Genomic DNA, 15,996 nt, shown 5'->3' on the forward strand with positions numbered 1-15,996 from the left:
AAACAGAACAATAAAACATAAAACATCTATTTAATAATTTTTATATTGATGACAAATTTAACTGAGAATATTTGGGCATGTTGGAGTGAAATGAATATTTCATAAATTAATTTCACCTGTTTCTTTTCACTTTTTAAAATGCAGCTTGTAAAATATTTAAAACTGGAAGTATGGCTTGCATTACATTTCTATTTCACAGTGTTGGTCTAGCTTCTGACCACATGTCCTGTCCTGATTCAGGATTTCGTGTTGTGATTATATGTATATAAATTCACTTCAATTTCATGTCATTCTGATTTTCACTTGATTTCTTTTGGAGCAGTTTAGGTGTCCAGTTCACACAAACCAGATTCCCCGTCATGTTCCTCAGCAGACTTTCTTAACAAAACCACTTTTTGGCATCGTCATTGGTGGCATTTTACCCTTTGGCTGTATTTTCATCCAACTCTTTTTCATTCTAAACAGCATTTGGTGAGTAATGTATCTTCAGAAATCTCAAAAAATCTTAACTGTTGATCAATTAATTTTCCTGTATTTCAAGGAGATTAAATTCTGGTGTGGTAAAACTTCATTTGCTCTCCTTGCCAGCTTTATTCAGGAAATAGCGATCTGACCCTACAGGAATTTCTTAGGGAACTCAGACTTAATTCACAAGTTTTAAAAGACACTTTTTGATGGAAATTTCTATGCGAGTTTCCTTTTTTAAAAGTAATAACCTCTTGTTAAGCCTTTCCAGATGACTTAAAATTGGCTCACACTCTACTTCCCTGAGCCTTTGCAGGGGGTGGGGCAGGGGTGTCCCTTGAAAGGAGGTGCTGAAAGTGGGAAAAAGCAGCCCTGATGTGTATCTCTTTTCCATACTGACCTTCCATGCACGATTTCAGAGTTCCTCTGCTAAAAATACTTTGGGTCTTCATCTGTACTGAGCCGTAAGTAATGTTTTTTTGCTTTCCTTTCTGTCAACTGTTAGCTCTGGTGTCAGGATGCCTACTCCTTACAGCTTTCCTCTTTTTATTTGCCACTTTGAACCTGTCGTGGTTTAAGGATTTTGATCTGTAAAGTAAGAACCCGTACTCTCTGATGAAAGCGCGACAGCTTCAGCTTCTCCAAGTCACTTTTTTCTTAATTCCTGATTCTTGACTGTATTCTGGTTTCAGGAGCAGGTCGAGTGGAGTGGTACTGCAGAGGGAGTTTTGGAGATGGGGCAAAGGCGCCATAAAATCAAATGCAGTATCCAGCTGTGTGTGTTTAGGACATTTTTCATCCCAATGCAATCTTTCAGATACAGCTTTCAAGTAATCAAAAGTTAGGCTTAATCATATCATGCACATTAATTGCTCACCTTTTAAACAACATTGTGCCAAATTTGTTTAAAAGATAAGCAATAAAATCTGTTACCTTGTCAGCAAATAAATATTTAACATGCTGCAAAATAGATTATAGCAACTGTGTTTTCCAGATGTTTTTGATGGGAGAATAATTTTAAAGTGAAAACTGGAAGTCTTCAGACAAGCTTTGTTTCAATGAAAAAGAGTGTGCTGCTGTATGCAACTTTGTATATGTTCATTATCTATAGAGATGATTCTCCCCGAGTCCTGTCCTTAGGCCTTGTGCCCAGGTATATATTCTGCAGGAGATTTTAAAATGGGATATTGATTGGTTCCTCAGTTTCTTTTCTTCAGGAGGCTTTTAAAATTACTCCTCCCAGTTTAGTTAGCTCGGCTCTATAATAACGGGAAAAAAATGGCTTTCTTCCTCCCAAGTCTGACATAAATATAATCCACACATGAAGCTTTGAGAAGAGGTGTGTATGAAAGTATATTTAATAGAATTATGTGTGCTGTGCTATCAAAACCTATTGGGGAAGGCTGCATGTCAATAGACCTTCAAAGGCCAAGGATTTGAGTCTGTGGTTTTCTGTTGTGTAACATAGTTGCTGGTATTCATGGCATTTGCAATTTTCCATTGCTAAAGGGAAAGTGTGGATTAAAATGTGCAGAAAGAAAATTTTACAGATAATTATGGGGTCTCACGTGAATCCTGAATTGCATGAGCAGGGAATTATGGGTAAGTAGCCACACAGATGCGCACCGGACAAGATCTGGCAGAGGTCTGAAGCCACACAGGTCAGGGCATATGTTTTGGGTACCGGATGTATAGATAAAGGTTGGGAACGCATGGCTAAGGTTCGAGAAGTGTGGCCATGTCCTATGTGGATTCGAATCAGGCTTTCCGTGTATTGTGAAGTTAATTTTAAAGCTGTCATTTTCATTTTCAGGTCTCATCAGTTGTACTTCATGTTTGGCTTCCTTTTCTTGGTCTTTCTAATTCTCCTGATTACCTGCTCAGAAGCTACAGTTTTGCTGTGTTATTTCCACTTGTGCGCTGAGGTAAAGACCTAAGAAGTGAACACATTTTCTGTTTCCAAAACTCGCATTATTGGAATTAGAAGCCTGTGTTGAGCAAGAAATTGAAACAACTGCTAACTGCGTGGTTTCTACAACATGGGATCAGTTTTATATTGTGTTTTCCTGATGACACATTTTGATTTTGATGCAGCTATCAAGTTAATGCGACTTTGATGGAAGATTTAAACAGAAAGCAATTTCTCTCTGGCTAGTTACAATAATTGCTGCATAATATTCAGTTAGCATAGAAAAATATAGGGAACTGATTTGATATTTAGACATATAAAAGATCTGGTTCAATGGTGTTTTTTTCTTAACAATTAAAATTTTTACCACGTAGGCTGGCAGTGTGTTTTATGGGTTTGAGATTGCTGCTAAAGGCCCTTTCCCTAATTTTCATTTCATTGCCTTTTGGTTACCATGGACATAAATAACTCTGTTTACCCCACTCCACCCCCATTTTTTTTTCTGATGTCATTCTGTATAACTAAGGTGGTAGTGAAAATTATTTTCTTAAATCCCTTACATTTTTCTTGTTTTGGTAGTTAAATGAGACTCTCTAAAGGTGACAATAGAAAGTTTAGGGAATGATTATCATATACATGATGTCTTAGAGCATTTTCTTCTTGAGCGATAGGTAAAAGGATTAAAAACTTGAATTTTGTATATGTTATACTTAGCTTCTCATTAATTCTATGATACATTTTTGTCATAGAAAATCTGCAACAATCATGAATGAAATATACACTCATAGGCATATGATGTATATATTTCTATGTCTTAGGTGGGGTACCTGGGTGGCTCAGTCAGTTAAGCATCCAACTCTTGATCTCAGCACAGCTCTTGATCTCAGAGTCATGAGTTCAAGGCCTGCATTGGGCTCCATGCTTTATGTGGAGCCTACTTAAGAGATTAAAAAAGAAATGTTTTGGAGGTTCCCAAGACCACACATACATTTGGCGGTTCACTGGAAGGACTCATGGGACTCAGCACAGAGATGTATGCATGGCTAGGGCTGTTAGAGCCAAAGGATACACAACAGTATCAGCAAGGGGAAAAAAAACAGGTGAAGCCTGGGGAAATCCATGTACAGTCTTCCTAAGCATTCTCTTTTCCACAAGAAGTTATATCAGGTGTACTCCTTTCTCCAGCAGTAAAAAAATATAGTAATGTATGTGCAATGTTTGGGCCCAAGGAAGCCCATTAGAGACTCCGTATCCAAGGTCTTCATTAGGAGCTAGTCACATAGGCACCCTTTGCCTAGAAACTACAAAAATTCCAGACTCCCAAAAGAAAAGCAAGTGCTCATCATAAATCACATTGTTTGTACAGTTTAGGTATAGCAAGTCACTCTTATCAGTCAGGGAATGATTAAATGCCAAATTCCCAGATGTAAGCCAAGGGCCAACCTTGCAAGCAGGCCCCTCTAAAGATAGTAACTTCAGACATGCTATGTTAACTGTCTTCTGCACTGTAGGTCCCCTTGACCCTTGCTTTTACAAGTGAAATTTCTTTCTTTCTTTCTTTCTTTCTTTCTTTCTTTCTTTCTTTCTTTCTTTCTTTCTTTTGTAGGCTCCACACCCAATATGGGGCTCATACTCAACCTTGAAATCAAGAGTCGCAGGCTCGACCCACTGAGCCAGCTAGGCACCTCTCCAGTTAAATTAGTATCAGTGGGAGTCTGTGGGGCAGGGTGAGGCTAACCTGTGTATTGACCTCAGTCATGGTTCCATGGGTCCTGAATTGAGCTGGGTAAAACAAATCACATTTGCCATCAAGCTCTATCTGAAGTTTCTATACTAACCTATTCCTACCTGGCCTGAGCCATCAATTCAGGCCCAGTGCGGCTTTGGCAGGGAAATTGAAGGGACCTGAAAGCCTTCCAAGGCGGAGGCACTGTCCTAATAGAAAGGATGTGTGCATTACAAGTGCAGACCCTGAGGGCACACGTGGTCTCCCTGGAAACAGAGGGTTTATAAATGTGAAGGCACCCCATGCAGACATATATTAATCAGTGTCTACCGCATTACATTTCTTATAAAACTTCCCCTTTTATTTCTTTTACTCCATAATCTAACAGGGCCTGCTTTTTTTTTAAGATTTTATTTATTCATTCATGACAGAGAGAGAGAGGCAGAGACACAGGCAGAGGGAGAAGCAGGCTCCATGCAGGGAGCCCAGAACGGGGCCTGTTTTGTGTGGTTTGTCATTACAGTAATTGCTAACCCTTTTATAATTAGATTTCACCTAAAAAGTTGTTTTTTTCTGCTTCTTTTGGCAGGATTACCACTGGTGGTGGAGAGCTTTTTTTACCAGCAGTTTCACGGCTGTTTATCTCTTTATGTATGCGGTTCATTACTTCTTCACCAAACTTCAAATCACTGGCATTGCAAGCATCATTTTATACTTTGGGTACATGATGGTTATGGTCCTGATTTTCTTCCTTTTCACAGGTAACCATAGAATTATTTCACACATTTCAGACTCTGTGAAGAGACTTGGAGATAGTCCTAATGTAATAACCATCAATTAGCAATTAATGGAAGGAATAGGGAACAAAGTCATCATGTTCATTTTTATGCTTTGGGGATAAAAGATTGCAAAGCCTGGGGAACTGGAGGGACCTTATGTACTTAGCTTTCAGGTTGTCCCTTGTGAATGTCTTTAAACAGTAGGGATGTCTTCCAAAGCACAGAAAGGGTTATGTGTAATCACCTTTGAATAGCCTCCAAGCATAAACATTAGCTGGCTTGAATGACTTTTAAATTAGCAAAAATAGATTAAGTAAATGTGTGGTCATATAAGCAATTAGAGGCAGGGGACAAGATGTATACCTCTCAGGATTACTCATTTGGGGTTGTTATTTGGGTTTTAGATGAGATGGCAACTCTCATTTAGATTAATGCTTAACGTAGGCGACAAATTGAATGGTTTTTAAGATGATCCAGTTAGAGAAATAATTAAGTTGGAGAGCTTGGAATCCTTTTCAGGATGAGCGAGGCAACGTTCCACTCTATCTGCCTCACTTTAAAAAAAATAGAGATTTTATTTTTAAGTAATCTCCATAAACCACATGGGGCTGGAATTTACAACCCCGAGATCGAGGGTCCCATGTTTCACCAACCCAGCCAGCCTCGCGCCCCTCTACTTGCTTCACTTTGAAGTTCTGGTTTTTGCTCAAGTCATATGATGTATGTAGGTCACTTGGACAAATTTCAAGTATTGTCTCTGATTTGAACTCTCAGGTTCAACAGATACGTAAAAATCAACAGTGGAAATTTGTCAGAAATTAGAGACTTAAGGCAAGTGTAAGTGTTACTTGAGAAACCAAGGCATCTTGGAGATGGCTCATTTTTAAATATTGTATTACCTGTGAACTTCCAGTCTCAACTCCTCAGTACACAGAAGACTGTGCAGGATTCCTCTCATCTCTCCGACACCAGATGTTTTATTTAAACCTGAAGGCCTGAGAATGTCTCACCATTCTAGTCTAACCAGGCTCCTCATATGTTTTGCAGTTTTTCTAACTTTGTATTGAAATAGGCATACAGAGAAGTGCATACAACATATGGCAGCAACTGCTGCCAGTGTTAATAAATGGTATATGATCAGCACCCTGAAAGCCACTTCTCTCCACTCACCTTACTCAAAGGCAACCATTCCCCTGACTCTTAGCAGTTCCCCTGACTCTTAGCAGCATGGATTAATTTGACCTGTTTTTGAATTGTGTGTAAATGAAATCCTATAGGATGTACTCTTTTATGTCTGCTTTGTTTTCCTCAGTATTGTCAGTGCGGATCTTCATGATGCTCTGTGTAGATGTTGTCTACACCCCTCATGTCTTTTTTAAAAGATTTTATTTATTTATTCATGAGAGACGAGAGAGAGAGAGAGAGAGAGAGAGAGAGAGAGAGAGAGAGAGAGAGGCAGAGAGAGAGGCAGAGGGAGAAGCAGGCTCCATGCAGGGAGCCCGACGTGGGACTCGATCCTGGGTTTCCAGGATCACACCCTGGGCCGAAGGCAGCGCCAAACCACTGAGCCACTGGGACTGCCCACCCCTCATATCTTTTGTTTTGGATTTCTCTCCCAGTGAGTGACTGGATTTTCTATTTGGGTGATGTGCAGTTGGATGTGTCTCACACAGTGATTTTAGGCTTCTGTTTTCTTCAATACCGAGCACTTTGACTCAGGTTGCTTTTTTCTGGGAGTCTTGGATGACAACAGCTTCTTTCCAAAGGTAGATAGAATCTTGAATGGTCACACTGCTGACAGAAATGTCCCATTGGTTGGCTCCACCACTTGCCATCTCTTCTGTCACACCCTACTGGATACTGACTCTTAAAGATTCCCAGTGATCCCTTGACAGATCTAATGGCTTTCTCTAGCTTTCAGTCTCCTTGGCTTCTGCAGCTAACTACTTAGCACCTATTCTGTGAAACCCAATACGATTTGCATCACTCTGGGACTTCCTTTGCTTCCCTTCTTCTTCCTATCACCTTTTTCTAACCTTTATACAAGGTTTAATCTTTAGCGTTTCAGTACCCTCTTTGTACCCTCTCCCTTTCAGAGCTCATTAAGTCCCATGGCTTTGTTTACCTCCTCAATGCTGACAGATCCTAAGTCTGTATCCCAAGATATAACCTCTATGCGGTTAGATTCTGAACATTTGCATGTCCCGTTGGTACCGCCAACTCAACACACCCACTCCAGTGAGTGTAGCACTTCCTTTCCACAAGACTGACTCATTTTAATTTCTTTCCATCTTTGACCATTATCTTTTTTTTAAAGATTTATTTATTTATTTGAGAGAGAGAGAGAGAGAGAGAGAGAGAGAGAGAGAGCATGGAGAGGAGGGACAGAGCGGGAGGGAGAGAAAGAAGCAGACTCCTTGTGACTGCAGATCCCTATGGGGGACTCAATCCCACAACTCCAAATTTACAACCTGAGCTAAAATCAAGAGTCAGATGCTCAACTGGCTGAGCCACCCAGGCGCCCCTTTGCCCATCATCTTTTTTTAAAAGGTTTTATATATTTATTTGAAATAGAATGAGAGAGCAGGAATCGGGGCAGGGGGGGAGGGGTAGAGGGTGAGGGAGAAGCAGGCTCCCTGCTGAGCAGCAAGCCTAACATGGGGCTTGATCTCATGACCCTGAGATCATGACCTGAGCTGAAATCAAGAGTCGGACACTCAATAGACTGAGCCACCCAGGTGTCTCATGAAGTGTGTTTTTGACATCTATTTTCTAGAACTGTTCTTTAAGAAGCCCTATCTGCTTATAGACCCTTAAATGGCATCTTTTTACATTTCATCATTGTATGTATTTTTTCTATTGAATTACTTTTATTTTTTTCATCATCATTATGTTTTGAGGTTCACAGCAGGAAGCAAGGCTTATTGCTTATGTTCATGTTGTTTCACTTTTGAGGAAGACATCCTTAATTAAATCATTAGTCTTGAGACTATAGATGTACACAAAAGTACAGTTATTAATTGCTGATTACTCTTTCTTGCTGTAGACAAACACTTCTGAGAGGACTTTTTAAAAAAATGGCAACTTGAAAATTAGCAATATCCACTCATGTTAAAAATGCTGAGGAGTTTCACACTTATTTAGAATAATTATGCATTCATCCAAAGTTCTTCCTTGTGGTCACCACATTTGTCTTTGGTATTTGGATTCATCTGTGTCATTACAGCAGAAGGATAATATTTCACAGCTGTCATCTTTCAATATTGAGTATTGTGACTGTGTGGAAGATTATTTATATGCTAAGTATATTCCCATGTTGCTACAAATCCTATATTTTTATTTATTTTTTTTTTTAAATTATTTAAGTAAAATCTACATAGGGCTTGAACTCATGACCTTGAGATCAAGAGTCACATGGTCTTCCAACTGAGCCAACTAGGCACCCCAAATATGAGTCGTTTATATTTATCATTTGTAAGGCTGTTTAATATATTGAGCAGATTGCTTAACTATTTCTTGCCTATCAAACTTTTTTTTTCTGTTTTGAATTATTTCCTTAACATAGTCTGTGAAATGGGATAGCAGGGTCAAAAAGCATGAATGTTTTTATGGTTCTTTATGCTCTTCTGCCATTAGCACAGTGTATTGGGTTTCCCTACAACCTTGGCTGGCATTGAGTATTATTGGTGAAAAAACAAACAAAACAAAACCCCAAAAGTGTTTGCCTTTTTGTTACCACAGTACATCTAAAATGGCATCCCATTGTTTTCTTCCTCTCATTTTTTGAGCCAAAGGAAGTGATGTGCATCGTGGCTGTTGTTCCTCTACCCAATTTTCATTTGGCAGCACATTTATAGATTTGTAAACAACATGTCAAAGAAGGATTCAAGGGACAGGGAGAGGGAAGATAAGTCATAGTATATCAACAATATCATTAAAGGGTACCAGGAGGGAAACCTTGTACTGTATAGGCTAAGAAAAATAAATTTAAGTGTGAGTGACTTGCCCCAAATCCTAACTGGTTTTAAAAAACTAGTTTAACAGCTGGTTACGTTAGTTAAAAAAGAAACTAAGTCTGTGCATTACTGAGTAGCTATGCTCTTTTCTGATAGTTTTCCTCTCATTTCTAATGGATGCTCATTGATGGTTCACGTATGGATACTTGGTCTTGATTGGAGGGTAGTTAGTGAATTTTTATTTGAATCAAGTTGTGTTTTAGATATCAACAAATGAGTCAGTCTTTTTTTAAAAGTTTTATTTTTAAGTAATCTCTACACCCAATGCGGGGCTTGAACTTGAGATTGAACTGAGATTGAGTCACATGCTCTATTGAACTGAGCCACCCAGGTGACCCAAATGAGTTAGTCTTCGAAAATGAATTGAAAGAATGTATTCTTATTTTGATAGGAAAGACATAAAATCACAATAACCAATTAAGATGTAACACTTAGGATTCCTTCTTTAAAAGTCTAAAGTGCTAGGTTGTATTATAATAATGGTATTTATAGCCTAATGTAAACCTTGGCATTGCTATTCGGTAGTAAATGAAATCTTTTATGTGATGACGTATATGTTAGGCAAGCAATGAAAAATGTTTGCATTTAGCCACAGTCTATTATTCAGCCATGGTCTATTATTCTAGAGCATTGTTTCTCAACCATGGGTGAATTTGCTTCTTAGGGAACATTTAGCAATATTTGAGACATTTTTAATTGTCATGACTGGAAGAGTGCTAGAAACATCTAGTGAGTAGAGGCCAGGAATTCTGCTAAGCATCCTACTATGTGCAGAACAGCCCTCTACAACAAAGAATTATCTGGCCCAAAATGTCGGTAGTGCCACTGTTAAGAAACCCTGGTCTTGAGTGAACTACTTGTGAACCTCACTTTTACTTAGGAGTTAATGCTATTTTCAAAATACTGTTTTGATTGTCTCAAGAATCAAGTTTATGTTTAGAATCTGAGACTCTGAACCACCAAGCACTGCGCAGTGATTGAAGCCAGTTTGGATAAAGTACAAGGAGATTTTAAGACCCAGAAGAAATATTAGCCAAGTGCAGAGTGCTTCTCTGGTGGCTTTCTCACTAAGTGTCTGTGCTTTGAATATATTTTTATTCATTAAAAGAACCTAATGAAGCTCAATATGTTTTGAGAATGTCTACTGTGTAATATTTTATCACTAAATTAAAGTGAAGAATCCATGTTCTCACACAGTGTAAAATGAAATACACTGAGGGAAAAGTCCAATTACCTCAATGCACAAATGTTAGCTGTAGTAGGCCCTTCATGTTTTACTATACCGAGTTGTCTCTGCCTTATTGAAAATTTCAGTTCTAAAGGCCAAAAGATCAAAAAGGATAAAAATCTGTTAATGCCAATTGTTAACCAACCACCAAATATTTATTAAGCTTCCATGGGCTTGGCAATGTGCTAATAGGGACTTTGGAAACATAGATCTCATACTATTTGCTTTTTGTTGAGTCGACTCTATGCCAACTATTTGCATGTATTTATCTCACTTAATTTTCACCTCATTGTCTAATTATCACGAGGTGTTAGGTCATATTCTTCCAATTGTATGGATGAGGATACTGAGACCCAGAAAATTTAAGTGACTTGTTCAAGGTTACCCAGCTAGTAAGTATTGGAGCTATGATTCAGTTGAACCTAGGTTTGTCTGACTCCAAAGTTCATTCTTTTAAATACAACTCTCCATGTCTTCCTCAAGAGAGAGGCACTTTTCTTGAGCTGAGGCTAAACCAACAATCAAAGAATGCCTGTGGAATCTCCTCAGTGGTCCTGTTTGATCAGGTGCACTGCTCTTAATTGGGAGAGTTGAGATTGGTGCACCTAAGACAATGGAATATATCGCCCTTGGGAATAGGTGATGAAAACAGAATACCTCCAGTCTTTTTGCATACCCTTTTGACACTTGTTTCAAAAAAAATAGATGCACACTCTTCCAGCTTTCCCTCTATAATAAATTCATTACTTCTTCAATCCCAGCTCGTTTTGGTTTCAATTTACATCTGTGGACTTAAATGCTAGGTGCTGTAGGAATGAGCAGGATGGAATCCTCTCTATTCTCAAGGATATTGAAAACTTGTGGCTCCCATTGTTTTTCCCAGTGCAAGTAGTTGCAGACATACTCTAACTCTGGGCCCTTTGGTAGCCAGTATTCTAGTTTTTAGTATCATGCTAAAACATTTCAAAGGAAAGGAAGCATCCCATTCCCTAATGGTAAGCAGAATCTGCATTCTCTGGCATTCTTGTGTATTTTACATTCTGTGGCATCTCATACCTGAATTGATTTCTACTCCCTGCACCCCAAGCTTTTCCTGTCCAACTGCTGCTCATTCTTTGAGGTCTTTCTGCACAAAGCAGTTCATGGTCACCTCAGCCCATGTTGATCGCCCTATCCTAGAACAATCGGGCAGAGTTGGCTTTGAGTCTTAGCTGTATTGCTTATTGGCTGGGTATTGTAAGGCAAGTCAACAGTCTCTCTGAACCTCTGTTTCCTTATAGAATGGTGAAAATCCTAGTACTTAACTCATAGACTTCAACTCACTCTGATCGTACATGTAAGCACTTAGCCCACATCCAAGCATCTAAGTATTTAATAAACAACAGATATCATTTTCATCATTATTATCATCATTTATTATCATGAAATACAAATTTGGTCATCTCATTCTCCGGCTTATGTATCTTCACTGGCTCCCAGCTGCCTGCCTAATCAAATCCCAGCTTCTTAACTTGGCATTTACTATCTGGCTCTCACCTACTTCTGCAGTCTTTTATCCTATAGTTTTTTTTTTTTAATATTCCCTTGCTTCTATTTTTTTCTTTTAATATTTTTAAAAATATTTTCAAACTTTATTTATTTATTTTTAAGTCATCTTTATACCCTACAGGGGGCTTGAACTCAGACTCTGAGATCAAGAGTTGCATGCCAGCCAGACACTCCAATGTTCCCTTAATTCTTTGGTCATACACTCTTAACATGCCAATCCCCCTGCCATAGTTCTCACTGTTCCTTAGAACTGTCAGGGCTTAATTGTTCCAGACTTTTATGAGTACTCTTGGCTCTGTCCGGATTACCTGCCTCCCATCCTCAAATGCCTCTGAGTCAAACTTTAGAGAACCTTCTCTGAGATGCCCTCTCCAAATTCTTGCCGTTCATTCAAGAAGTGTATATTGAATATGTACTGTGTGTCAGGCACTAGCCCTAGAGACTGGGGCTTTAGCAGTGAACAAAACTTCATATACAGGGATGAAGACTTCTATCCTGATGGAGTTTACATTGCCATGCAGTTCATCCAAACAGTTCAGTGTAACATTTGTTGTCTGCCTACAACATGCTCAACACTCTGCCAAGCACTGGGGGTGGAGGGGGGGATACCAAACTGAGTAAGGCTTAACCCCTAGCCTCTTGGCTATGGTCTGGAGAGAGAAGGCCTGTGAACAGATCCTTTCCATGCATTGTCACCAGAAGCCTAAAAGTGAAGCTCAGGGTCTTGTGAAGGTGCCGAGCAGGGGCATCCAGCTCAGTCATGGGGAGGGTGAAGGAGGTCAGAGACAGCTTTGCAGGAGAAAGTGCTAGAACAGTCTTGAGAGAAGACTAAGTCTTACAGTTTGAAGGTGGAATTGACAGGCTGAGCAAGGCATGGTATGTGGAGATCTAGATGTGATTTGGGGCTGCTGGAGTTTGAATTTTAAGGCATGGAGTGGCAGGAACAAGTCCTAAAGGAGGAAGCTGTGGCCTAGTCCTGGAGGGCCTTGTGTGCCAACACCAGTGTGGTCTTATATCACATTCCTTTGTGGAAATTATTGAAAACCAATACAGCTGATGCCCAGGACCCAACCCAAAGCCCCAAATCAGAATCCTTGCTGATGTTTATTTTTAACAGCTTAAAAGGTTTCTGATACACTCAGGGGTTTGAGTGCTTTTGCCATGGGGAGCTATTAAAGGTTTGCAAGTAGAGGCATGACAATCAAGTTTGTGCTTTGGAAATCTCATAGTCACTCTGACCGCGTGCAGAATGGGAGAGAGACAGACAGACAGACACAGGAGGTAGAGACAAGATTAAAGAGTTTTCTAGAGGAGAGATGAAGAGAATGTGATGTCTGTCAGTGGAGATGTGTGGGATAGCCATCACCTGAGATCATTCCCTGCAAGGGCCCTGTTCTGTCCTTCTCATTACCCAGCCAGCAAGGGCCAGGGCCAGAGAAAGTGCTTCATGAATACCGAATCAAACATGACTGAAGGGAGTCAAGTCCCCCAAGACTCTTTTCTCCAAAGAAACTTTCTCTTTATTCCTTTGTTTAATGGCTTTAAATACAATTTGAGGAAAACCTTTTGTCTGCATCTTACTGCTGCAAATTCTGAAATTCATGTGTATTGGAATATAGCCCTCACAGTGGCTGTGGAAAGATTCTATTTATTTTAAATTTTTTATTTCTTTATTTACTTATTCATGAGAGGCACACACAGAGAGGCAGAGATATAGGCAGAGGGAGAATCAGGCTCCCTGTGGGGAGCCCGATGCGGGACTTGATCTCAGAACCCTGGGATCATGACCTGAGCCAAAGGCAGATGCTCAAACACTGAGCCACCCCTGTGGAAAAACTCTTTAAAGGTTTGTTCATCTTGAGTAGAATGTGGCAGACTTTCAAAATGTTTTCTTTAGCTAGTTTCTTCTTCATTTTCAAGTGTGCATATATAATGACTGCTTTGGGAAAGCCTTCGAAGAAATGTGTTTTGGAGAGCAGTCCCAGGATCAGGCTGTGAATTCTTTTCATTATAGAATTGCAATTAGGGAAAGGGCGTGGGGAGAAATGGGCTTCTCTGCTTGTCTTGGACTGCCTCATCAGGATCCTGCATCACCTGACCTAATGATAAAAGGTTATGGAGCTTAAAAAGAATATGGGATGTTCCTACTATTGGTTTAGTATTTTCTCTAACCTGAGGCGAAAGTAGACAGAGACACCCAAGGGAGCATTCTCTCCCTTCTTGGCTCATCTCTGTCTTTCTGCCCTCAAATCGTAGTACAAGCAATTGAGTTGTTGAAAAAAAACATTTTCATCTTTCCAGATCCTTTAAGTTGCTTTTCAATTGTGTGGTTCAGTGGCCCTTAGAAGGCACATTTTCCCACCTCTTTTCATACTTATGTTTGTTCACATGAAGGATGAGAGGGAGGGCGTGTGGGAAGGAGAAAGGCAGGCTAGACCAGGGATTCTGAAACCCTGGTTGCATATTAGAATCACCTGGGGAGATTTTCAAAATCTTGATTCTTAGGCTGTATCCCAGATCAATTAAATCAGAATCTCTGGGGGTTGTGATCCAGGCAATAGTAGTTGTTAAATCTCCCTAGATGATTCCAGGGTACAGGCACAATAAACCCCATGTGACGATATTTTTCAAGCCCCAAATCAGAACATGAGTGCTAGCTCTCATTTCTTGAGTGCCTACTTTGATGGGCACCCTAATGTGTCTTACCTTTTTTCCTCTGGTCAAGCCTGTTATTTGGGTGGGGATAGAATTCTTCTTCACTTAGGAGGAACAAAGGAGATGGGTAGCTTGCTCTATATCATATAGCTAAGTGCCTGCTACCCCAAAGTCCACTGACTTAGCTCAGCTGCCTGTCAGAACAGTGTGAGAGTTGATGGAACTGTGTTTCGGGTAGGAGACAATTTGGGTATTGTAAGTAAAGCCTCAAAAAGTTGAGAATTCATGGACACTTCAGTAGTTTATGAGGATAGTGTGCAGCAAATTGAAATCAGAAATGTCTTAGATTCAGAGACATGTGTTAGCTACATATTGTCATCTCCTGAACCATTGAAGTTGTTGGATTCAGAAAGGGAAGCTTAACGTAGGAATAGATATTATCATTCCCATTTTTCAGTTGAGAAAACTGAGGTTTGGCAAGATTGTCACTTGGCCAAGATCATACAGCTAGTAACCAATGGAGCAGATTCATGTCAATCCAGAGTCCATAATCTTAATCATTATACTACACTGATTCCTGACAAGGAGCTATAAAGGATGGGAGGGAAGTGGCATGATGGCATACTGGATGGAAGTTACTCTGAGCTTGAAAACTGGCAAAGGAAAAGAGACTAAACCATGCCTAAAGCTTTCTGTGACTAACATGTTTTCCTAGATGATTGAATTGTCTTGGGGTGCCCCATTAGATTATAGGATCTGGAAGTTTTCTCTGACCAAGTCATTGAACCTTAATATCATCTGAGAATTGTTTTTATAACATGAAGATCAACAAAATCCTATGTTAAATAAAAGTTTGCCCAGAACTGTATCACCCTACATATAAAGGGATCTTCTTTGGTCCACTCTACTATACAGTCTCTAAATGTGTCATATTTGATGACAAATTTATTTCACTGAGCACTTAGTCCATCATTTAGCTAAGTCACCTATTTGGAGGCATTTGGTTTATTTGTAATTTTTCAATATCATAAATCATAGTGTTAGGAACACCATGTTGCATGTAATTTTTTTCCTTCTATGGGGACATTTCTTTAGGGTAAATCTCCAGTAATGGTTTTTTTTTTATCAGATTTAATAAGACCAAACTTTGATTTATAAAACTAATATATGTCCTGAGTATGCAAGTACATAATGGATTATTGCCACTTGTGTTAATAAGTTGATAATGGTTATTTACATTTTCTAAATTGAAGCAAGTTATATAAAGTTTACTATATTAGAAACTAGCCTTGGACCTCTATGTAACCTTTTTGAAATAGAGAACTTAAGCTACTCATTTTTTATTTTTGCTTTGGTTAGAGACCTGCAGTGTTCAATCAAATGGATTCTCACATCCTGTTGCAGGTGGCTGCCTCCAGCCCTGCTGCTCATCCTCTTTGCTCAGCAAGAAAGCCTGGTGATTTTTTATTTGATAATGTATGAGTCTTGAGATTTAGAGAATCAGTAGCCCACCTCAAAACTGAAATGCTTTGCATTTTTGAGAAAGCTACTTTGATTTGATATAGTCTCTGGTTAACAAGGATCTTTTTCATTTTGTTTCAGGGACGACTGGATTTTTTTCTTGTTTCTGGTTTCTTATTAAAATCTACAGTGTGGTAAAAGTGGATTAA

The 15,996-nt window shown here is 39.4% G+C and overlaps 1 protein-coding gene across 1 annotated transcript in view; it reads left to right on the top strand.

Annotated features, from left to right (window-relative positions):
- The window catches only part of LOC129518103 (transmembrane 9 superfamily member 2-like), an 82,507-nt gene extending 66,511 nt beyond the window's left edge, over positions 1-15,996 (top strand). Inside the window, exons 15-18 of the mRNA XM_055338124.1 lie at positions 320-471; positions 2,279-2,390; positions 4,690-4,861; positions 15,929-15,996. Coding sequence (XP_055194099.1) covers positions 320-471; positions 2,279-2,390; positions 4,690-4,861; positions 15,929-15,996 — 504 coding nt within the window. The remainder of the gene's footprint in view (positions 1-319; positions 472-2,278; positions 2,391-4,689; positions 4,862-15,928) is intronic.

This window comes from Nyctereutes procyonoides, unplaced genomic scaffold, assembly GCF_905146905.1.
Source record: "Nyctereutes procyonoides isolate TBG_1078 unplaced genomic scaffold, NYPRO_anot_genome, whole genome shotgun sequence".
NCBI lineage: Eukaryota > Metazoa > Chordata > Mammalia > Carnivora > Canidae > Nyctereutes > Nyctereutes procyonoides.